This window comes from Ornithorhynchus anatinus, chromosome 5 (genome assembly GCF_004115215.2).
Source record: "Ornithorhynchus anatinus isolate Pmale09 chromosome 5, mOrnAna1.pri.v4, whole genome shotgun sequence".
Taxonomy (NCBI): Eukaryota; Metazoa; Chordata; class Mammalia; order Monotremata; family Ornithorhynchidae; genus Ornithorhynchus; species Ornithorhynchus anatinus.
The window spans coordinates 90,969,669-90,995,240 of NC_041732.1; the positions used below are offsets into that span (position 1 = coordinate 90,969,669).

At 48.0% G+C, this 25,572-nt stretch overlaps 1 protein-coding gene across 1 annotated transcript; it reads right to left on the reverse strand.

Annotated features, from left to right (window-relative positions):
- Window positions 1–17,125: 17,125 nt before the first annotated feature.
- MC5R (melanocortin 5 receptor) lies at window positions 17,126–20,906 on the reverse strand. The gene is made up of 2 exons (XM_001518790.3): window positions 20,775–20,906; window positions 17,126–19,572 (listed from the first exon to the last, which is right to left on the reverse strand). Exon 2 carries the CDS (start codon window positions 19,490–19,492, stop codon window positions 18,515–18,517), a length of 978 nt encoding a protein of 325 aa, XP_001518840.2. The 5' UTR covers window positions 19,493–19,572; window positions 20,775–20,906; the 3' UTR covers window positions 17,126–18,514.
- Window positions 20,907–25,572: the final 4,666 nt, after the last annotated feature.

Sequence of the window (25,572 nt, forward strand, 5' to 3'; positions counted from 1 at the left end):
TAAACACTTCGGAGAGTATAATACAACAGAGTTATCAGATATTCCCTGCCCACATCGAGTTTATGATCTAGCAGACTGTGTTAAGTACTGGGATAGGTACAAGATGATAAAATCAGACACAGTCCCTGTTCCCCATGGGGCTCAGAGCCTAAGAGGAAGGGTGAACAGATAATGAATCCCCATTTTACAGATGTAGTAACTGAGGCCTAGAGAAATTTAGTGACTTGCCCAAGGTTCACATAGCATACAAGTGTCAGAACCCAAAGATCCCGGCCAGGTCATCTGGGGTTTGACGTTGGGCATACATGAGAATGCCGAGAAGCAGCGTGGCTCAGTGGAAAGAGCATGGTCTTAGGAGTCAGAGGTCATGGGTTTTAATCCCGGCTCTGCCACCTGTCAGTTGTGTTTCTTTGGGCAGGTCACTTGACTTCTCGGTGCCTCAGTTACCTCAAGTGTAAAACGGGGATGAAGACTGTGAGCCCCACGTGGGACAACCTTGTATCTACCCCAGCGCTTAGAACAGTGCTCGGCACATAGGAAGCACTTAACAAATACCAACACTATTATTATGAGAATCGAAGGCTGCAGCTAAAATTAACAACAATATCATTTTTTTAATGGTATTTAAGTGCTTTCTTTGTGCCAGACACTGTACTGTTAGGGTAAATACAAACTAATCACGTTGAACACAGTCCATAATCCCACATGGGGTTCACCATCTTAATTCCCAATTTACAAATGAGGTAAATGAGGCACAGAGAAGTGAAATGGCTTCCCAAGGTCACATAGCAGGCAAGTGGCAGAGTCAGGTTAGAACCACGGTCCTTCTGCCTCCCAGGCCCATGTTCTATCCACTAGGCTACCTAGCAGGACATGAGCAACTCCTGGAGATCCCAAGGCCCAGAAGGGTGAGGGGGAAGGCAACACCACTGTTCCGATAGACAAGATGCCTAAGGAAATGCCTAGAGCTGCCTTAACGGAAAGAGCACAGACTTGGGAGTCAAAGGTCATGGGTTCTAATCCCAGCTCCACCACTCGTCTGCTGTGTGACCTTAGGCAAGTCACTTAACTTCTCTGGGACTCAGCTACCTCATCTGTAAAATGGGGATTAAGACTGTGAGCCCCATGTGGGTCAACCTGATTACCTTGTATCTACGACAGTGCTTAAAACAGTGCTTGGCACATAGAAAGTGCTTAACAAATACCATCATCATTATTATTATTATTATTATTATTATTAATGGAATCCTCTCACCTGTTACCCTGCCTACTCTACAGCTAAAACAATGATATTAAGTTGCTGTTTCCACAACTCTGTTTTTCATATTTTTGCCCAATCAGTGGTATTTATTGAGTACTTACTTTATTCAGAGCACTGTTCTAAGCACCTTTGGCAAAGATGGAGGCCTGAATGCCACTTTTGAAAACAGCACCATCCATACTGGTAAGGAGAGAAAAAGAAAGGAGTTCACCATTCAATAAAAATAATAATAATAGCAACAATAATTGTGGTTTGGTGAATTGCTTACTATGTACCAGGCACTGTACTAAGCACTGCGGTATAAGATAATCAGAGATTGGATTCAGTCTCTGTCCCACAGAGGGTTCACTGTCTACAGCCCCATTTTACTGATCAGGAAACTGAGGCAAAAAGAAGCTAAGTAACTTGTCCAAGGTCACATAGCAAACAAGTGGCAGAGCTAGAATTAGAACTCAGGTCCTTCTGACTCCCAGGCCCACGTTCTATCCATTACTCCATGCTGAGGATGGATATTCTAAGACTGAGGAGCAGTAATAAAAAACACAAAAACAGACCAGAAGTGATTTCCCAGCTGAAAGAATGGTCAGAGGAAGAGCACTGTGGAGAGACATTCTGGGCAAGCAGGCAGATGGGGAAGAATTCATACAACCCAAAGGAATTCTCAAAAGAGAAGCTCACAATGAACAGGACATCCTTAAACAACAAGGTGATCTTTCCCAGGCATCTCTCAGAGGAGCAAGGCTTTCTTCTGCCCTCTGCCTAGGGAAGCTGCATGGTCTAGTGGAAAGCGCACAGGCCTAGAGGTCAGAAGACCCAGATTCTAATTCCGGCTCTACCATTTAATAACAGTAATAATAATTATGGCAGTTGTTAAGCACTAACTATGTTTCAGGGACTGTTCTAGGCGGTGGGGTAGATACAAGATGATCGGGTTGGACACAGTCCCTGTCCCACATAAGGTTCATATTCTTAATTCCCATTTTACAGATGAGGCAACTGAGGTACAGAAAAGTGAAGTGACTTGCCCAAGGTCATACAGCAGACAAGTGGCAGAGGCAGGATTAGAACCCATGACCTTCTGAATCCCAGGCCCATGCTCTAGCCACTATACCACCTCCATTGGGCTGTTTCCATAGGCTACCCATGGTCCACGTGAATGACAGCAAAGGAGAAAATCACAAGCATATAATAATGATAACTGTGGTTTTTGTTATGCCCTTACTATGTGCCAAGCACTAACTAAGCACTGGCGTAGATAAAAGTTAATCAGACTGTAAGCCCGTCAATGGGCAGGCATTGCCTCTGTCTGTTGCCAGATTGTACATTCCAAGCGCTCAGTACAGTGCTCTGCCCACAGTAAGTGCTCAATAAATACTACTGAATGAATAATCAGGTTCCACCTGGGGCTCACCATCTGAGCAGGAGGGAGAACAGAGAGTGAATCCCCATTTTGCAGATGTACCACTGTACCTGAGGTACAGAGAAGTGAAGTCATTTGCCCAAGGTCACACGGCAGACAAATGGTGGAGGCGGGGTTAGAAGCCAGGTTTTCCGAATCCCAGGGCCGTACTCTTTCCACTCGGCTACCTTGCTTCATGTGAGGGCCAGGGCCGGACATCTCTCCCCTCTTCTGTTCCCTCCCTCAGCCCTGGACAGATGAAGCTTTAATTCATCCCTACTAGTCCACCTAAGTCAAACAGGCTGAGTTTAGGCACACATATTCATTCATCAGGAAGGAGTTGAACTGACAGGCCCAGTCCTTGGACCCTGGCGCTGAACGCCTTCTCCGGCCCCTCGCCCTCCCCGGACTCCACGGCCAGTCCCGACCACTGCTGTGATTCCTCTCTCCAATCCCATCACTCCCACTACCATTCCTGCCCTGTGACAAGCCGCTGGACCACTTAAGGGGGAATGCAATAATAATAATTATGGCATCCGTTAAGCCCTTACTATGTGTCAGCCACTGTACTATGGACTGGGGTGGAAACAAGCAAATGGGGTTGGACTCAGTCCCTGTCCCTCATAGGACTCCCAGTCTTATTCCCCCTTTTACAGACAAGGTAACTGAGGCACAGAGGCGCAGAGAAGTGAAGGGACTTGCCCAAGGTCACACAGTAGACAAGTGGCAGAGGCGGGATTAGAACCCATGACCTTCTGACTCCCAGACCCATGCTCTATCCACTAGGCCACACTTAGTGGGAGGGGAAAATCATTTTTCCAAATCACATCCTATGCTTTCCTCCAGTCCATGAGCCTCAGTTGTACTGGGAGAGTGCAGGAGAAGCAGGAGAGTGCAAGAGAAGCAGCATGATTTAGGAGATAGAGCCCGGGCCTGGGAGTCAGAAGAATCTGGGTTCTAATCCTGCCTCTGCTACTTTCCTGTTGTGTAACTTTGGACAAGTCACTTCACTTCTCTGTGCCTCAGTTCCCTCTTCGGTAAAATGGGGATTAAGACTGTGAGCCCCAGGTGGGACAAAGACTTTGTCCAACCTGATTATCTTGTACCTAACCCTGGACAGTGCACATAGGAAACACTTAACAAATACCATTTAAAAAGAGAGAGAGAGAGAGAGAGAGAGCAGTTCAGTTCAGCCTGAAAGAGCACAGAAAGTTGCAGTGTGCCTGATTTGAGGAGAATAAATAAAATAAAATAAATTGTGGTATTTAAGTGCTTACTATGTGCACAGCACTGTTCTAAGCACGGGGGGGGGGGGGGGGGGGGGCGGGTACAAGGTGTGATCAGGTTGTCCCACGTGGGGCTCACGGTTTCAATCCCCATTTTACAGATGAGGTGACTGAAGCCCAGAGAAGTGAAGTGACATGCCCAAAGTCACACAGCTGGCAAGTGGCAGAGCCGGGATTAGAACCCACGACCTCCGTCTCCCAAGCCTGGGCTCTTTCCACTGAGCCACGCTAAAGGGAGAATTCAATCAACAGCATTTATTGAGCACTTACTGTGTGCAGAGTACTATACTAAGCGTTTGGTAGAGTACGGTATAATAATAATAATTGTTGCAAGTTTACTGTGTGCCAGGCTCTGTACTGAGCACCAGGATAGATACTAGATGATCAGCTCAGACACAGCCCCTGTCTCACAAGGGGCTAATAGTATAATAGAAGGGACAACAGGTATGGAATCCCCATTTTACAGATGAGGAAACTGAAGAAATGAGAATCAATCCATCCTATTTATTGAGCACTTACTATATTTATCTATTTTGATGGTATTGATGCCTAGCTACTTGTTTTGTTTCGCTGTCTCCCCCTCTAGGTATTATCGTGCAAGTCAATACAGGCCGTGAAACAACGGGACTCCCATTAAATCTTATTTATTAACATGCTAAAAAGTGAGAGGCCATCAAATAATAATAATAGCATTTGTTAAGCGCTTCCTATGTGCAAAGCACTGTTCTAAGCGCTGGGGAGGATACAAGGTGATCAGGTTGTCCCACGTGGGGCTCACAGTCTTTATCCCCCTTTTACAGAGGGGGTAACTGAGGCCCAGAGAAGTTAAGTGACTTGCCCAAAGTCACACAGCTGACAAGTGGCTGAGCCGGCATTAGAACCCATGCCCTCTGACTCCCAAACCCGGGCTCTTTCCATTGAGCCACGCTCCATCCAGACCCAACCTTTGAGAGGAACTAGGCCAGGCCAGAAAGGAACCTTGCTCTTCCATCACCAGATTTTAATCAAAATAGAATATCTGTAATTTACTTATATTGTCTGTCTCTCCAGACTGTAAGGTCCGTGTGGGCAGAGAACGTGTCTGCTTATTCTTATAGTGTACTCACCCAAGCACTTAGCGCAGTATTCCTAACACAGTAAGTGCTCACTAAATATCTGACAATGACCATTTTCCTATGCATTTGACCCATCCAGTGTTCTAGAAGACAGCTTCGAGGTTTCATTTTTTCTGAGACTTGATTTGACTTCTCACCAGCTGTTCAGCAGGTTTTTCTTGAAAATTCATTCATTCATTCATTCATTCAATAGTACTTATTGAGCACTTACTATGTGCAGAGCACTGTACTAAACTCTTGGAATGTACAATTCAGCAACAGATAGAGACAATCCCTGCCCATTGACGGGCTTACAGTCTAATCGGGGCTTACTGTCTAATAGGGAAATCAAGTGGCCTCTTCGCCTTCCTGCCTGGGGCCCATGTGCCTGCAGAACCTGGCTCTGTATTGGGGGGAAACTCTTGCAGAGCAGTACCCTGCTCTGGGCCACGAACATCCCTGGTTTCAAGCAGATAGGTGGTCCCCTGCTTCCTGGGCTACTGGATTGGCAGGGGTTGGGGGATGGCTGCTGGAGACTGGGGTCCGGGTGTGAATTAACCCCCTCTGGAGAGGAGGGACACAGGAGTGACCCCCCCTTTGGGCTTGACCTTCCAATTTTCTCTCCACCCACTGTGCCCGGTGGGTGCCTTAGAATTGGTGTCCTTTTGGTGTCTCCCCATCATTAGCAATTCAATTCCATCTCCTGGTAGCGTTTCCCGCATGGTTTAATGGATAGAGCACAGATCTGGGAGTCAGAAGGACCTGGGTTCTATTCCTGGCTCCACCATATGTCTGCTGTGTGACCTTGGGCAAGTCATCTAACTTCTCTGGGCCTCAGTTATTTCATCTGTAAAATGGAAATTAAGAGTGTGAACCCCATGTGGGACTTGGACTGCGTCCAACCTAACTTGTATCTGCCTTGAGTGCTTATTATGTGCCAAGCACTTGTTCTAAGCACTCAGTACCATAATTATTATTAATTATTAACTGACATGGAGGCTGTTCTCTTACCAGACCCCACGGTCCCTTTCTCACGATTCACAGCCCCACATGGCACTTTCCACTGCACGCTGAGCCTCGGAGCCTTCGTCCAGGGTTGGGGGAGTTGGTCACCAGGCTTTCATCTCCCTGAGCCTCTGCAATGGTCCCAGGGAAGCAGCTTCAGATGGAATTGACCCTCCCAGGTCCTCCAGGCCTCCGGCATCTCTTTAAATGGGAAATGGAGCCAATAACCTTTCATCTACATGGGAGCCAGAGGGATTCCTAAAACCTTGGTCACTGAGCTCAGTGGAAAGAGCCCGGGCTTGGGAGTCAGAGATCATGGGTTCTAGTCCCCGCTCCACCACTTGTCAGCTGTGTGACTTTGGGTGAGTCACTTCACTTCTCCATGCTCAGTTACCTCATCTGTAAAATGGGGATTAAAACTGTGAGCCCCACCTGGGACAACCTGATCACCTTGTATCACCCCAGCGCTTAGAACAGTGCTTTGTACATAGTAAGTGCTTAACAAATACCATCATCATCATTATTATTATTATAATGGCATTTGTTAAGTCTTACTATGTGCTGAGTGCTTACTATGTTCTAAGATAATCAGGTTGTCCCACATGGGGGGCACAGTCTCAATCCCTATTTCCCAGATGAGGTAACTGGTATCCTGTTTGGTCCCGGGACCCTCACCTCACCAGTTTCCCAACTCACCCAAAAAGGCTTGGATTGCAGATGGGATTCAGAGGGTATGTGGAGGAGGGTAGAAACATCCATTCAAGATGAATGGTTGTGGAGCGCTAATGAATGGTCACATTCAATCAATTAATCAATGGTACTTATTGAGCATGCAGAGCACCCTATTAAGTGCTTGGGAAAGTACAATTCCACAGAGTCGGTAGACATTATTCCTGCCCACAAGGAGTTTCAGCCTATGGGGAGAAAGACATTTAAATAAATTTGGGATAGGGGCAATAGAAGAGTACTGCTTATCGGCAAGGACGGGCCTAGGCTGAGAAACTGCTTTTCCCAGGAAATGAGATTAGTCTTGTACCAGCCTTGCCTGCCTAGACTCATTTATCTCTGTCCCTCCATGTGAGGGAAAAAAACCAGCTCTCCCTGTCCTGAAGCGTCATTGGAGCCAAGAGTTTTTCCCTGTCCACCACCCAACTCAAAATTGCTAAGATGATGTCAACATAATCATTATAATAATAATGATACTTGTTAAGCACTTACTATATGCTAGGCACTCTACTAAGCACCGGAGTGGATGCTAACAAATTGAGTTGGACACAGTTCCTGTCCCATGTGGCGCTCATAGTCTCAATCCCCATTTTACAGATGAGGTAACTGAGGCACAGGGAAGTGCAGTGACTTGTCCAGGGTCACACAGCAGCTAAGTGATGGAACCAGGATTAGAACCCATGACCTTCTGACTCTCGGGCCCATGCTCTAGCCACTCCTCTGTGCTGTTTCTAGCAGGCATAGTTTTAATTGAACTCCCTCTGGGTACAATTTGCTGTACTGAGCACTTGAGAAGGACCAAATAGACAAATGACCCATTCGCAGCCCACAGAGAGCTAATATACTAATGTGGGGGAAAGACATAAAAATATTTCTAAATAATGTAAGTGAACATGCAACTGAATAACAAATATACCAAAGTGCTCAGGGTAGGTATGAATGAGTGCTGAAGTGCTTGGGAAGTACAACCAAAGCCCAAGCCCTCTTCCCTGTCTTCCAGGAGCTGACATACTAATGGAGAGAGAGAAGAGCCATAGAAAGATCCATAAGGAGTGGAATCAGAATGAATAAGTTTATACACAAGTGATGAGGATGGGGGTAAGTAGATAAATACACAAGCGCAAGAGGGAGTCAAAGGGTTGACAAGATTTAGGGTGCCGATAATGGGTTGGGGAAGGTGGGATTTCAGCAGGGCTTTGCAGGTTTGGTGGATTTGTTGGGAAAGGGAGTTCCAGCCCTGAGGTCAACTTGAGCAAGGGGGTCTGAGGTGGGTAAGACAAGAGTGGGGCCCAGCCAGGAAGTGAGCTTTGGGCACTGTGAGTAGGATTTTGCCCTCTTTCCCTTTTCCTTATGGGGCATTAGATCCCTCAGTTACCTGGAGGAAGAGCCACAGCAATTGAGCTGATCATGGACAGCCGAATCCATACAGGGAAAGGAGCTTTTCCATTGATTGACATCAGCTGTGTTAATTGAGCACTAACTCTATGCAGAACACCAAACTAAGCACTCGGGAGAATAAAATACAACAGAGTTGGTAGGCACGTTCCCTGCCTTTTCCAAGAGGAGTTGCTGGCTGAGGAGGATGAGAGTGTAGTTGGGTACCCGTGGCCCCAGGAAAGCACAGCAATCTTACCCACCCCACTGGACTGACAAGCAGAGATGTCTGGGCTTACCTGCCACCCCTTCCCCATCCATGGTGTCATCCAGGGCTGAGTTGAGGGAACTGCAGGGAGTGAAGCAGCAGCGTGGCTCAGTGGAAGGAGCCCGGGCTTGGGAGTCAGTGGTCATGGGTTCTAATCCCAGCTCCACCACTTGTCAGCTGTGTGACTTTGGGCAGATCACTTCACTGGGTCTCAGTTCCCTCATCTGTAAAATGGGGATGAAAACTGTGAACCCCACAAGGGACAACCTCATCACCTTGTGTCTCCCCCAGCACTTAGAACAGTGCTTTGCACATAATAAGCACTTAAATACCATCATCATTATTAGTAGTAGTAGTAAGTAGCAGGAGGCCATCACAAAATCAACTCACCGGGAGGTTCTGGTTGGGAGTGGACTCTGAAAGACCTGAACAGCAGCATTGTGAAGACCCGCCCAGACCTTTTGAGCTTAGGAGTCAGAGGTCATGGGTTCGACTCCCGGCTCTGCCACTTGTCAGCTGTGTGACTGTGGGCAAGTCACTTCACTTCTCTGTGCCTCAGTTACCTCGTCTGTAAAATGGGGATTAACTGTGAGCCTCACGTGGGCCAACCTAATTATCCTGTATCTACCCCAGCGCTTAAAACAGTGCTCTGCATATAGTAAGCACTTAACAAATACCAACATTATTACCCCGGACCCAGAGGAAGAGCACTGAACTTTGTCTTCTATGTTGGCTTTTTGGCTTCACCTTACTTTATGAGTCTGTTGCCAAACTCCTCCCTCCCCCCCACCCCACCCCACCCCACCCCACCCCACCCCACCCCCCTTATTTTTAGATTGGGACCACCTTGAGGGCCAGGGACCTCTAATTTTCACCTGTGTATTGTTCACTCAGCTCACCGTGTAAGCTTCCATAGAGGAGGACAGATTCTCAAGGCTCACCGTGCACCCATGACGAGCCAGACATCAAGCTCACCGACAGACCCCTTGAGGGATTTCTGAATGCTGGAAACCCAGAAGTGATCATCCTACAAAGGCAGTGCCCAGCCGAATCCAACCCCAATCCTGTCGGAGACCTGGCCTCCTGAGATTGACCATATAATAATAATATAATATAATAAATAATATAAATATAAATAATATAATAATAATAGTAATAAAGATGGTATTTGTTAACGCTTACTATGTTCTAAGAGCTGGAGGAGATATAAGGTAATCAGGTTGTCCCACATGAGGCTCACAGTCTTACTCCCCATTTTACAGATGAGGTAAATGAGGCACACAGAAATGAACTGACTCACCCAAAGTCACACAGCTGACAAGTGGTGAAGCCGGAATTAGAACCCATGACCTCTGACTGCCAAGCCCGGGCTCTTTCCACTAAGCCACGCTGCTTCTCCAACCAGCTGATGGGGCCCCAGCCACGGCCGAGGGATCAAAAAGGCCAAGAGCCAGGTCGATGTACCCAGAAACTTCCTCACCCAGAGGGACAGTGAAATAGTACCCGCTCCTGGTGTTTCATAAATTCTTAAGTCTTTGGGTTCAAGAGTGGTTTGGAAAGCAGTTCAGTCTGGCTCCCCGCTAGGAAAGTCTGGAGAGGAGTCAGATGGTCCATCCCTAGGTCTGAAGACGGCTGTCCAGCAGGGCCGTCAGCACTCAGTTCCTCCAAACGTCCAAACACGCGGCTGTCCGACGGAGAGTCTGGACCGGGGTTCAGGTAGACCTGATTCTAAGTGTCCTTTCTCACAGGCAACCGTTCGTGGTAAATTTCTGACCATTTTTGCTCTGGATAGAACGTTTTCAGTTTGGTAGGATCAAGACCTCCCCTCCCTTCGCTCCACAGCCTGAATGGGAGGTTTGTGGTGGTGGTGGTGGTGGTGGTGTGGTGCTTGTTAAGTGCTTACTATGTGCCAGACACTCTACTAAGTGCTGGGGTTGATACGAGATAATCAGGTTGGACACCGTCCCTGTCCCACAGAGGGCACACAGTCTTAATCCCCATTTTACAAATGAGGTAACTGCAGCCCAGAGAAGTGAAACGACTTGACCTAGGTCACGCAGCAGAGAAGTGGCGGAGCCGGGATCGGAACCCAGGTCCTTCTGATTCCCGGGCCCGGGCTCTATCCACTAGGCTACGCTGCAGCTCAGCCTACATCTGGCCTGGCTTTGTGCTGACACAACCCAGGGGCTCAGACCTCTGTTCTTTCTCAAGCCCTTGCCGGGCTCAGAAGGGAAGGGGCTGGGGGACATCGGAAGGTGGCATTAAGGAATCCGCCACCACTTCTCCACCATCACAAAACCCAAGATGAAGACTGTGATTGTACCTACCCCAGTGCTTAGAACAGTGCTTGGCACCCAGTAAGCACTTAACAAGTACATGTATGTACATGTCTGTTATTTATATTTGTCGGCTGTGTGACTGTGGGCGAGTCACTGTGCCTCGGTTACCTCATCTGTAAAAATGGGGATTAACTGTGAGCCTCACGTGGGACACGTGATTACCCTGTATCTACCCCAGCGCTTAGAACAATGCTCTGCACATAGTAAGCGCTTAACAAATCCCAACATTATTATTATTATAGCCCTCACCTGATTCTGAGAAGACCCCTCCTGATCTCTACCATTTATCCAGGCAAGGTTTCTCTCTTTGGCTCTTTGACTCTGTGGTCCACATTTTGCTCCTGATTTTTCAACTCCCTCCTTCAAGTTTCTTCCTAACCAAAATCCCCATTTTACCTTGTTTTCTTTTCTAAAATGAAATATCCTAGTGATAGTTTTCCTTCCCCACCTTCCTCAAGCTGCAGCTGCCGTTGCCAAGTCATCACCATGTCCTATCCTTCGCCATGTCCAGTCAAGCACTCCATCGGTGCGAACATTGACTAAGCGAACGTTGACTAGGCCACAGAAAGCAGCACGGGTCTGGGAGTCAGAGGACCTGGCTTCGAATCCCAGCTCCCCCACTTGTCTGCTGCGTGACCTTGGACAAGTCACTTAACTTTTCTGTGCATCAATTTCCTCATGTGTAAAAGAGACTAATTAAGACTGTGAGCCCTTTGTGGGACAGGGATTTTGTCAACCCGATTATCTTGTATCTACCCCAGCACTTAGTAGAGTGCAAGGAACATAGTAAGTGCTTAACAAATACTACAGTTGCTATTACTATTATTAAGGGCTTGCAATGTATGAAAAATCATGCTCAATAATAATATTATGTGAATTCAAAACACCATTCATTCATTCAATAGTATTTATTGAGCACTTACTATGTGCAGAGCACTGTACTACGCACTTGGAATGTATAATTCTGCAACCGATAGAGACAATCCCTGCCCTATGATGGGCTCACAGTCTAAACGGGGGAGACAGACAGCAAAGTAAAACAGAGCAAAACAGAAACAAGACAACATCATCAAGATAAATAGAATAAAGGAGATATACATCTTATTAATAAAATAAATAGGGTAATAAATAATATAGAAAAATGAGCTCAGTGCTGAGGGGAGGGGAAGGGGGAAGACCAGAAGGTGGGGGGAAGAGGAGGGGAGGGGAGGAGAGGAAAAGGGGGGCTCAGTCTGGGAAGGCCTCCTGGAGGAGGTGAGGAGTAGGGCTTGGAAGAGGGGAAGAGTTAGTTTGGCGGATGTGAGGAGGGAGGGCATTCAAGATCAGCAGTAGGTCATGGGCCAGGGGTCGACAGTGGGATAGGCGTGTTCAAGGGACAATGAGGAGGTGAGCGACAGAGGAGCGGAGCGTGCGGGATGGGCAGTAGAAAGAGAAAAGGGAGGTGAGGTAGGAGGGGGCAAGGTGATGGAGAGCCTTGAATCCAAGAATGAGGAGTTTTTTTTCACGCGAAGGTTGATAGGCAACCACTGGTGGTTTCTACTTTCAATATCGATCCTGGCCCGCAGGAGACTCACGGTCTGAGAGGAGGAAGGACAGGCACACCTGGGGAAAACAAAACATGCTAAATCCACCCCTTCAGAACCCCCGGGAAAGAATGGTAGCTCATTCCTGACTCTTCCAGCTCCTCACTATCCCTTCTGGGTCATCTTACAGGGGCAGCCACAGGTCTTTCAGTCAGTCCAAATGACTGTTCTCTGTGACGTGGGGCAACAGGATGGGGATGGCAAGAACACCTGGGTCCCCCTTAGCAATTACTCAGATCTAAATCAGGGATGTTGTCTTCCCAGAGGGCTAAGGAAAGTGGTTCCAGGAAATCATTATTTCTCCTGCCCCAAAACTTGCCTCTATGTGATCTTCCTTTTGAGTCATTTGGGGGCAGTTGAGATCTCCCACTACTATTCCCACCTGACCTCCTTTCACAGCTTCCCCAACCTCATCTGTTGACTCCCAACCACTTTTCTCATCCTGGTCTGACTACTGAACAATCCTGCTACAGGTTTTTAATTTACTTTGGGATTTCTTTCCAAAAGGATTCCTTGGGTCTCCTCTCCGCCACTGAGATTTCTAATAATGATTGTGGTATTTGTTAAGCATTACTACTAAGCATTGGGGTAAAAACAAAATTAATCAGGTCAGATAGAGTCCCTGTCCCACTCGGGACTACCAGTCTAAAGTGGAGGGAGATGAAGTATTAAACCCCCATTTTACAGATGAGGAAACGGAGGCATGGACAAATGAAGTGACTTGACCAAGATCACACAGCAGGCCAGTGGTGGAGCCAGGTCACAGTGGCTTCTGCTCATATTGTCCCTCACAAAGTGGTTCCCCATATTGCAGAGCTTCCAGGCTGGCAGCGATTGGCTGTAAATTCTAGACTGTAAACTCACTGTGGGCAGGGAATGTGTCTTTGTATTGTTATATTGTAGTCTCCCAAGTGCTTAGTGCAGTGTTCCTAGTACAGTGCTCCACACACAGTAAGGGCTCAATAAATGCGATGGACTGACTGATGGGTCCTATCACTTAATTTCCCTTTGTTGAGTGCCTGGGAGCTCCATCATGTTAAGATCTTGACTTGTTCCTAAGCATTCTGCTTCCCCTAGTTCATTTTTTAGGGTTTCAACACTGATATAGATGCACGTGTGGATCATGGTTCTGCTTTTTGCTGAATTTCCACATCTCTGGCTTCCCAGTTGGTGTAATTGGACATCATTATTGATCTCAAATGTCTCCTGGGGACCCTCCCCCACCCTCCGGCTTCTGGCCCTGCACTCCCGGGCCCTGGAATCACCTCCCTCTCCTAATGAAAGTCTGCTTTTCTGCCCTCACCAGCTTTCCCCCAAGTTCCATTTCTGCTGGATCCTGGCCTAGGACAGTTCCATTCCCTGGTCGCCCAGCTAAAAATAGCCCAGCTCACTCGAACCAGCAGTGTAAGCTATTTCAAGCCCCACAGAGCTAATGAACGGGGCTGAGATGAGTACGGAAGGGCCTGGGAGATGGCAAGAGGGAATGGTGGAATTGCTAGGTGGGATTTACCCAGCAGTGAGAAGCAGCGTGGCCTAGTGGAAAGAGACCTGGCCTCGGAGTCGGAGGCCCCGTTTCTAATCTGGGCTCCGCCACTGGTCTGCTCTGTGACCTTGGGCAAGTCACTTAACTTCTCCGTGCTTCAGTTATCCCCTATGTAAAATGGGGATTCATTCATTCAATAGTATTTGAGTGCTTACTAGGTGCAGAGCACTGTACTAAGCACTTGGAATGTACAATTCGGCAACAGATACAGACAATCCCTGCCCGAAGACGGCTTCCTACTCAGAGGAGGAGGAGAGAGAAAGGGACCCTTAAGCCAGGAATCAGGCAGTGTTGATCTTTTCAGATCAGGGCTCCTTCTCTCTGCAGTGGAGGGATGAGAGCAGGAGGGAGCGTCACAGGAGTCAGTGAGGAGAAGCCCCATCCTTCTTATCTCTCAGCATCACTGTTCCTGCTCTGGAGAGGTGGAAATCTGATCTTCAGGGCAGAAAAATCTGTCCCATCCCCTTTAGGAGGCTGTGAACCGATTGGTCCACAGGCTTCATTCACCAACAATTTTCAGAACAGCCTGCTGAAAGCAAGGCAGTAAGAAGAGGTCAGTTAGTCCCTTTCCCCGTCTGCCTCTCCAGCTGCTCCCTGGCCCTCCATTTCCCACTAAATAGGGACTCTCCGAGAGACTTGGTTTCTCCAGTTTCCGGGGCACTGGACTCATGACTGTTGCCTAAGTCATTTAAACTCTCCACTGCATGGATACCTTCCCGCTAGACTGTAAGAGAAGCAGCATAGCCTAATAATAATGTTGGTATTTGTTAAGCGCTTACTATGCGCAGAGCACTGTTCTAAGCGCTGGGGTAGATACAGGGTAATCAGGTTGTCCCACACGAAGCTCACAGTCTTAATCCCATTTTACAGATGAGGGAACTGAAGCACAGAGAAGTTAAGTGACTTGCCCACAGTCACACAGCTGCCAAGTGGCAGAGCAGGGATTCGAACCCATGACCTCTGACTCTCAAGCCCGGGCTCTTTCCACTGAGCCACACTGCTTCTCCTAGAGGCTAGAGCCCAGGCCTGGGAGTCAAAAGGACCTGGGTTCTAAACCTGGTTCCACTAACTTGTCCGCTGTGGGACCTTGGGCACATCACTTCACTTTCCATGCCTCAATTACCTCATCTTCAAAATGGGCTTTAAGATTGTGCACCCCATGTGGGAAAGGGACTATGTCCAACCTGGTTCACTTGTATTTAATAATGTTGTTATTTGTTAAGCGCTTACTATGTGCAGAGCACTGTTCTAAGAGCTGGGGTAGACACAGGGGAATCAGGTTGTCCCACCTGGGGCTCACAGTCTTAATCCCCATTTTACAGATGAGGGAACTGAGGCCCAGAGAAGTGAAGTGACTTGCCCACAGTCACACAGCTGACAAGTGGCAGAGCTGGGATTCGAACTCGTGACCTCTGACTCCCAAGCCCATGCTCTTTCCACTGAGCCACGCTGCTTCTCTACCCAGTGCTTAGTACAGTGCCTGGAACATAGTAAGCTCTTAACAAATACCACAGTTATTCTTATTTTTCTTACTCTTTACATCCCCATGGAAAGGGATAGGGGCAGGAAAGAGGGAAAGGAGAGGACACGGCTCCGGGAAGGGAAACAGAGAGACTCATTCAGAGGTAAGAACTTTATTTCTGTAGAATTGGACCAGAAAATGTCATTGTAAACTGAAGGACAGTAACCCAGGGAAGAGTACCACAGTGTCATTGACCGATCAGCAAACACCATCAATTGACACCATCAATTGTAGCCATAAAAGCTGACATGCAGGAGGTAACATCAAATAAACCGCAGATAAAGAACATTTGAATAACTTCTCCAGTGCAAACTTGTTTCCTGGTCATCTGCTTCAATAACCATCACCACAAGCGCTTGTTTTAACATACGGAAACTCAAAAGGAAAAATAGGACATGAACAATGCCATAACATGCTCCAGGTTTGCGTTGTTTCGGCTTGGTTTTCTGATTTAGTCATTTAGTTTTTCACAATGCCACCTTCTACGCATTCCTTCACACCAGTGAAGTGCCTGGTTTAATTACTGATGCTGTGACTGGGAGGCTTTTTTACAGTTCCCCAAGGGGCCATAAAACAGGGGCCTGATGGTTTGCTGAGCCAGCAAACGCCCTGGAGGAGGTAATTAACAAATGTGCCTGATGGAGGTGGATTTCCTCCCAAGACAAGTGTTTGATACTCCAAAGGGCCCCACCTTCCAGGCTGAGGAAAATTCACCAGTCAATCCCTTTCATTTATTCATTCATTCGATCATATTTATTGAGCGTAAAATACCGACAGTAAAATATAACAATAAATAGACACATTCCCTGCCCCACAACGAATCTCCGAAGGAATAAGCGGATTCAGAGTCACGATGACACCCAGGGCCAGCTACATGCTTTCCTCTGAGAGATGTGAGGGCTTTGTGAGGGCTACGGGAATTGAATCCTTTGGTCAACAAGATCCCTCTCCAGATCTACAGCCAAGATCTGCCTTGGATAGGGTAGAAAGGGAGGCCCTAAAGGAGTCATATGCTTAGCTCCTACCCCACCCAGACCCATATCATCTCATCAGTCAGATCTGTGAAGTGTAAATGTAGAAGGGGAGAGGCTGTATCAGGGTAAATGTTTTCCAGGGGCGAGGGTGCAAGGAATGGAAGTCCTGTGGGTACCCTGCCGTCTGGATGTCAACCCAAATAAATGTTTTTCGTGTCAGGGGAGATTAGCTTTGCTACCAAAGGAGAGGTTTTATTTTTACACTGCATTTGCCCCCAAAAAAGGTCTCAAAGGCAGAGAAAGTGAAATTCAAGTGAATTTCTAAACTCACCTTGAAGAGACAACTCCTTCCACTCAAGAAGCTTGTCTTCCAGACTGCTAGACCTTGCCTCTGAATGCCATCAGCCGGTGCTAATCCCATCGAGCACTTGAACATAGAAGAAAGTAGGTCCTAGCAGCAAGGTGTATGGAGTCAATTTTGCCCTCCAAAAAGGCTCAAGAGGAAAAGGAGGCCCAATCTAAAGGGTTCCCCGTTGGCCCACCCAAGCCCCCTCCTGATTTGTGGACAATGAAGAGAATCCTACCCTGACACACTTGGACACCAGTGAATCCAGTGTTTTCTTTTTTATCTTTTCCTTTTGGGGGAGAGGTAGGGAGTGGGGGGGGCGAGGGGAAGGGAGGGAGAGGTAAAGATGGAGAGAGCAAGAGAGAGAGAGAGAGAGAGAGAGAGAGAGATGTGGGAAGAGGGAGAGAAGGTGAAATGGGAAGGGAAGAGGAGGGAAGAGGAGGGAAGGAGAGAACAGATAGCCAAGTCCCTTTGATCGAGGCACCCCCTTTCATATTTAGAACATGGTTCTCAGGAAAGGGAGAGCCAGCAACACACTAGCTTAAAGCCCCGGCTCCAAAGTTACCACTACAGATCGGGATCCAGGAAATACAAGTATGGCTGTTTGGGCTTCCAGATGTTGGCTGACTCCTAGGTAAACCTGGTTAGTCATAGATAGCACCTGGAATCAGTAAAGGTCAGTTTTGCATTCCCACTTTTCATTCCGAGCATGGGGGTGAGTAGAACAGTCAAGGAAGGGGAAGGGAAGGAAGAGAAGGCTATGAAACCTCCTCATCTTCCCAGTCACTCCTCATCCTCGTGTTTCACCTTGAAGCCTACCTCACTGATCAGAGAGGGGAAGGGAAGACTGTTTTTTGTTCCCCTCCCTCCTCGTAAATGCCATCTCCCCTCTGAATATTCACCTACTCCTGGCACCACATCCGCCCTCCCCTCACCATCACTAATTTTAGTGCCGTTGCCCAGCTGAGGCTAGCATTCTAAAATGGGCACTAGGGAGAGGAAGCAGCAGGCAGAAACAGAGGCCGTGGGCACAAGAGAGAGGGAGGGGGTTCCAGGCTCAGCTGCGGAGGCTAAATGACCCTCTGACCCCTACTCTTTAAGGGCTGTGGGATATCATCCCAATTACCTTCATGGATCTGGTGCCCAGAGGCATATGATGGAGCCCAGATCTTGTTTCCTTCCACAAAATGCAAATCATTTATCCCTCAGGACTGGGAAACGTGCCCTAAAGTGAGTGAACGGGAAACCGTTAATTGGGTCTCAGTTAAAGAAGAGGAATGAATCATGAAGAAGCCACAAAACATGTAGCAAGGATCCACAGGAGGTCAGATATGGATAAGACCAAATTCCCTTTGACAGCCAGGGGAATCTTCACCACCGGGCACTTTGGACCACCCCCATATCCTCAAAACCTCAAACCCGGAGCTTGGAAGCTCTGCCAGTCACTAGACAGAACTTCTGGCAAGACAGAACCAGATATGAGAGTTAGATTGATTGACTGGAGCCAAATCCTCCCAAGCACCCATCCTGGATATGTCTCCGGCGGGGCAAAGGGGGAGACAGGCCACACACAACGTAGAATACAAAAATACTTTAAATTTTTTGGATCATCCTCACAGACAAGACAGGGCGAGGGGAGAAGACTATGCCCCCAACTTGGAAACTGCGAGTAGTCGAGCCATCTTTGAGGTGTCGCTACCTCGGACGTGCAGGGGTGGTGAGAGACCACTAGGGCGCATTTGGTTTTCTCGTTCCAACAAGTATAAAGACGGAAACCCGAGAACAATTCGTTTCTCAATATTTTCCGGGGAACCCGCAGTTCAGTCTGAGGCTGTAGCAGCAGAGAATCTCCTTGAAGGTCTTCCGCATCTCCTGGCTGCGGAAGGCGTAGATCAGGGGGTCGATCACTGAGTTGCACATGATGAGGATGAGGTACATGTTGAAGTGAGACATGAAGCAGATGCAGTAGATGTTCTGAGGGCAGGAGATCATCAGGATGAGGTGAAGGAAGAAGGGCGCCCAGCACACGATGAAGATGCCCAGCAGCATCGTCAGGGTGATGGCCCCCTTCATGCTGGTCCGTTGCCGGACCGAACCAGAGCCGGGCAGCGCGGCGATCCGCTTGACGTGAGTCCGAGCCAAGAGGAACATGTGAATGTACAGGGAGGCCATGAAGAACAACATGGTGAAAAACATGGAAATGAGACAGATGATGACGTAGGTGGACTCGTAGTAGAGGATGAAGACGATGCCGCAGCCGGTGCAGAAGGTCCATATGCAGGCTATGATGACCCCCGTCCGTTTCACCGTCACGATGTTGTGGTACCGCAGGGCGTAGAAGATGGTGATGTACCTGTCCACCGCGATGGCCAACAGGCTGCACATCGACGCCACCACGGAAATGCAGATCATGGAGTCGAACACATTGTCTATGTGCCGGACCAACGCGTCGTCCACCACCAGGTGCTTATTGCTGATTAAATAAATGGCCACGGTCTCCCAGGCGTTGGACACGCTCACCAGCATGTCCGCCACCGCTAAACTGCAGACAAAGAAATACATGGGAGAGTGCAAGTTCTTGTTCTTGACGATGGCAAAGATGACCAGGATGTTCTCCAGGAGGCTGATGATGCCCAGAGTCAGGAACACTTCTCCCGCGATGCCCACCTGCTCGCACAGAGGCTGGCCGCTCGGGGCGATCGGGCTGGAAAAGTTGTCCTCTGGGGTGCTCCGGTTGAATTCCAAGAGGCGTGGGCCAAGGGAAGAGTTCATCTTGGCAGGCCGATCCCCCGTCTTCTCTCCAGGGGGCTTGCTGGAAGCCAGGGCAGCACACACATGATCCAGGGCTACACCTGCCAATAAGATGAGAAAGCGTGACTGAAGCAAGCGCGTAAGCCCGCAAACCAAAGTTTCCCCCAGGATCGGTTATTTCTGACGACTTAGTCTTGTGCCCTCCCACCAGGGAAGCAGCAGGGTCTGGTGGATAGAGCGCGGGCCTGGCTTCTAATCCTGCCTCCGCCACTTGCCTGCTGTGTGACCTTGGACAAGTCACTTCACTTCTCTGTGCCTCCGTTACCTCACCTATAAAATGGGGACCTATTAAATGTGAGCCCCGTGTGGGACAGAGACTGTGAACAACCTGACTAGGTTGTTATCTACCCCAGCGTTAGACCAGTGTTTGATGCAGAGTAAGCACTTAACAAACACCATTATTATCATTATTAATTATCTCCAGCAAGAGAAAGGCGTGAAGAGAACCCATACCAACTGGCACCCAGTCTCTTTTTCCCCCCTCTTTAAATGTTCTCCCTCTGAGACCATGCTTATTTCCTTGCCCCTCGGTCAGCACAGACTCCTGGAGAATGTGGAACGCGCAGCAAAAATCTCACAGGAGAGAAGGTGTCTCCCAATCATTCTCTCCCTGTATCCTCTGGCCCGAGGCTCCAGAACGGTCTTCTTCACCATCAGATAACCGTTTCCACTCGTCGGGTCATTAGGTTTTATGTTTCTACGCCCCGAGAATAGCCGAGATCAGCTTTACCTGAACCAAACATTAAGTGATTTCCCCAACCTTCTGTATTCCCCGGCGCCTGATGAGCTTCTGCTCCGAACAGTTTGCTGTACCGGGCAACTCTTCAGGTAACAGTGCATTTTAAACACGAGCTACTTTAGCAAGAAATGCCATTTCCTCAGCTGCTCATTGTTTACCTGCCACTTTCATTCAAAAGCCCCTCTTTCCCCCCCCCCGCTTTAAGCTCAGAGAGCAGGTATATTTTATGGGCTCCATGTAGATGGCATTGCTATGGCAGTAACACCGAGCAGTGATTGAACGGCGACAGGTAATAGGCGCAAAATGAAGTACAGTCCCTTCTCAGTTGGCTTAACAGCACAATTATCTACTAGAACATCCTGAAGCGCAGCAAGAGAAAAACCTCCCTTAGTCAAGCTGGCTATCCCTCACACTCCATCAGAACTCAAGGTGACAGGCGTCTGAATCATTCTCATCCTGGAAACAATTTGGTTTAAAGTTAATAGACAGTTGGAAGCTATTTACCATTCCCGCTTCTTATCTCTCCTCTGAGACACCACTCCTTCCCCTCTGTCGGGCGGAAGTTTCGGCTCTCCCTGTCCACTCTGCAGAGGTAAGTGGGGATGCTTGATTATCACCCAGTGCCATCACCATAGAAGAAGAAAAACTCTCACATCCGAAAAAGCAGAAAGGGCAGAAGTATTACTTACCTATCATACAGCTGCCCTTATATAGTCTCAGAGTTAAAGACACCCCAATGCCCTGTCTGAGGCTCCTCCTCCAGCCGCCCCCCATCCAACCCCTCCCAGCAGCCTCCCTCTGGCCAATTTACACCCTTTCACACAGTTCCAACAAGAAGTCTCTTGGTTTTCCAATACCATCTAGTGGCCAAGCCCTCGTAGAACATTTGGTTCCTTTCATTAAGAAATCTGCAGCTCTTTTACAGCTAGAATTTAGAAATCGTTGATTTGTCGGCAGTATGGAAACCCTTCTTTTCCAAGGGTGTTTTTTCGTTTGCTTGGCAACAAACTCCCTTTTGCACTGGAATTCCCCTCCTCATTTCTAAGGGTCATAATTCCACTAGGCTTCAAAGATCCAGAGTGCCTTTAACCTCCCTCCTGAAGCCCAGTTTACTGAGGATGATCTCTGTCTATATTTATCTCCCACCTGTTGTTTGTTCGGGGGAAGCCAAGCCAAGGAGCTGCTCAGCCAGAAGACCCCTCCTTGACCACTTTGATTCATGCTTGGATCTATATTGCTCTAGAGTCAATCCCTGGGAGCGAAGATGACATCCTCCTCTCTCCTGGCTCTCCTCCTGTCTCTCAGATTGCTCCTTCATAGTCTCTTTTGCGGGTTCCCCCTCTGCCTCCCTCCCTCTTACAGTGGGAGTCCTTCGAGGCTCAGTTCTGAGTCCCCTTATACTCTCCATCTACACCCATTCCCTTGGAGAACTCATTCGCTTCCCATGGCTTTAACTAACATCTCTACAGGGATGATTCCCAAATCTACCTCTCCAATCTTGACCTCTGTCCTCCCCTGCAGTCTTGGATTTCTACCTGCTGACTTCAGTTCGTCTTTACCTGGATGTCCCATCAACACTTGAAGCTAAACTCATCTCCCCACCCAAACCTTTTCCTCCCTGTGTTTTACCAATCATTGAAGACAGTACTACTATCCTCCCAATTTTACAAGCCCATAACCTTAGCATTATCCTTGTTTATCTCTCTCATTCAACCCATATGTTCAATCTATCAGTTCTACCCACACAACATCACTAAAATCCACTTTTTCCTCTCCATCCAAACTGTTACTATGCTGATCCAAGCACTTTTCAAATCCCACATTGACTCCTTTGTCTGCCTCCTTGCTGATCTCCCTGCCTCCTCTCTTTCCCCACTCCAGTCCACACTTCACTCTGTTGCCCAGATCAGTTTTCTAAAGGAGTTCAATTCACATCTCCAGTGGCTGCCCATACACGTCCACATCCAAATAGAATTTACCATCGTCTATAAAGAGTTCAATCAGCTCACCGCCACCTCCAGCCCCTCTTAATTTATCTTACTGATTTTCTACTACAGTGCAGTCCGCACACTTCATTCCTCTAACACCAGCTTACTCACTGTATCTTGATCTCTTCTGTCTCACTGCCAAACTCTTTCCCATGTCGTCCTTCTGGCCTGGAACTCTCTCCCCCTTCATATACACGATAGACCCACTCTCCCCACTTTCCAAGCCTTTTTGAAACCATTTCTCCTCCAAAAGCCCTTCCCTGGTTAAGCCATCTTTTCCCCTATTCTCTCTCCCTTCTGTGTCGCCTATGCACTTGGATCTGTAAGCTTTTAGCACTTGGTATTCACCCCCTCCCTCGAACCCACAGCACTTATTTACATATCCACAATTTATTTTAACGTCTGTCTCCCGCTCTAGACCGTAAGCTCCTTATGGGCAAGGAATGTGCCTATGAAATAATATATTGTACTCTCCCAAGAGCTTAGTACAGTTCTCTGCGCACAGTAAGTGCTCAATACATTTAACTGACTGATTGACTGATCGATTGCATTTTCTTCAGAGAGGACCAAGCCAAGAGTATTATGGTTACTCAACAAAGTAAGACTGTGAGCCCGTCACTGAGCGGGGATTGTCTCTAACTGTTGCCGAATTGTATATTCCAAGCCCTTTGTACAGTATTCTGCGCATAGTAAGTGCTCAATACATTACTACTGAGTGAACGAATGAATGAATTTGCATGTGGAGACCCAATCTTCAGCTTGGTGCACTATTTCTCCTACTTCCTATTTATTTATACGGATGGGGCTACGATATTCTATCCCACTCAATAAACGGTAGTAGAAATGGACCCTGTGTTCAAAACGCATGGATTTGATCATCGCCAGCTTATAATGACAATTCTTGGTGCTAAGCGCTTACTATGTGCCAAGCACTACATTAAGGCCCGGAGTTGACATGTGTCTGATAATCTTAGTACGGGGATGGGCACATAGGAAGGCCTCGCTATCAGGGGAATATTCAAAGCCCACCCATGCACAGATTCAACTCGTTGGCCTCCACCAGTGGAAGACAGACAGATGGATGGGAGGACAGAAAGCTGACATTGGAAATCTGTGCTTGGTCCTGAGGTGGGGAGGGAAGCAGCGTGGCTCAGTGGAAAGAGCCCGGGCTTGGGAGTCAGAGGTGATCGGTTCAAATCCCGGCTCTGCCACTTGTCAGCTGTATGACTGTGGACAAGTCACTTCTCTGGGCCTCAGTTCCCTCATCTGGAAAATGGGGATTAATGTGAGCCTCTCGTGGGACAACCTGATTACCCTGTATCTACCCCAGCGCTAAGAACAGTGCTCTGCACATAGTAAGCGCTTAACAAATACCAACATCATCAAATATCCCTCCTTCGTTGCAGTCTTGCGTTTCGGGACATCTCTACCTGCTCGTCCTACCGACACCTCCCACTTAACATGTCCAAAACAGAATACCTTATCTTCCCACCCAAATCCTGTCCTCCCCTAGACTTTCCCATCACTGTAGACAGTATCTGTATCACAAGCCCAAACCTGGGCATGATCCTGAACTCATTTCTTTCATTAGACCAACATATTTTCAATCAGTCACCAAATCCCATCAGTTCAACCTCCAAAACACTGCTAAACTCCACCCTCTCCTCTCCATCCAAACTGCTGCCACGTTAAGACAAGCACTTACCTAATGTCGCCTCGATGGCTGCATCGACCTCTTTGCTGACCTCCCCGCCCCCTGTCTCACCCCACTCCAGTACGTTCTTCGCTCTGCTGCCTAGATCATTTTTTTAGAAAAACATTCAATCCGGATTTCCTCAGTCCTCAAGAACCTCCAGTGGTTGCCCTTCCACCCCCACATTAAACAGAAACTCCTTACCATCGGAAGCAGCTTGGCTCAGTGGAAAGAGCCCCGGCTTGGGAGTTAGAGGTCATAGGTTCGAATCCCGGCTCTGCCACTTGTCAGCTGTGTGACTGTGGACAAGTCACTTCACTTCTCTGTGCCTCAGTTACCTCTTCTGTAAAATGGGGATTAAGACTGTGAGCCTCACGTGGGACAACCTGATTACCCTGTATCTACCCCAGCGCTTAGAACGGTGCTCTGCACATAGTAAGCGCTTAACAACACCAACATTATTATTATTATTTAAAGCACTCAATCATCTTACCTGCTCCTACCTTACTTCGCTGCTTTCCTACTACATCCCAGCCCGCACACTTCACTCCTCTAATATTAACCTAGTCACTCTACCTCGATCTTGCCTATCATGCCACCAACCTCTCACCCACATCCTGCCTCTGGCTTGGAATGCCCTCCCTCTTCATATACGACAGACAATTACTCTCCCCACCTTTAAATCTCATTAAAAGCACATCTCCTCCAAGAGGCCTTCCCTGACTAATCCCTCATTTCCTCTTCTCCCACTCCCTTCTGCTTCACCTTGGCATTTGGATCTGCACCCTTTATTCACCCCTCCCTCAGTCCTACAACCCGTATGTACACATCCTTTATTTACAATAATAATAATGTTGGTATTTGTTAAGCGCTTACTCTGTGCAGAGCACTATTCTAAGCACTGGGGGAGATACAGGGTAATCAGGTTGTCCCACGTGAGGTTCACAGTTAATCCCCATTTTACAGATGAGGTAACCGAGGCCCAGAGAAGTTAAGTGACTTGCCCACAGTCACATGGCTGACAAGTGGCAGAGCCGGGATTCGAACCCATGACCTCTGACTCCCAAGCCCGGACACTTTCCACTGAGCCACGCTGCTTCTCATTATCTCATTATCTCATGCTTTTATATTAATGCCTGTCTCCCCCTCTACACTGTAAGCTCTTGGTGGGCAGGGAACGTGTCTATCAACTCTGTTATATAGTGCTCTCCCAAGCACTTGGTACAGTGTTCTGCACACAATAAGCGCTCAGTAAATACGGTTGATCAGGACTTCTTGGGCCCCACTGTCCAAAAGGCTGGGACCTCAGAGCACAGTCCTGACCCCGTGAGACCTTAATTCGGAGGTCAGACAGGAATAATTTCATATTTCTATGGAAAAATCTGCTCTAGAGGAGAGCGGGTTTACTGAATAGAGAGGGAGGACCAATTCGAGGGAAATTGTACATAATTGATACCGGCTGCCATTAACAGCGCTCACAGGGACACAAACAGCCTTTGGCTTTCAGCCCTACAGAAAGGACCTTTCGGTAAAGTAGAATGAGAGCGTGCAGTCAGTAAGGAGAGGCCTCTCTCTGAGGTCAGAGGATCTCACTTTCTTTAGTTCACTGAAATCACTGAAG

Bases quoted from the DNA above. Each gene is read 5' to 3' on its own strand.
- MC5R (XM_001518790.3), bottom strand. From the start codon at position 19,492: ATGAACTCTTCCCTTGGCCCACGCCTCTTGGAATTCAACCGGAGCACC.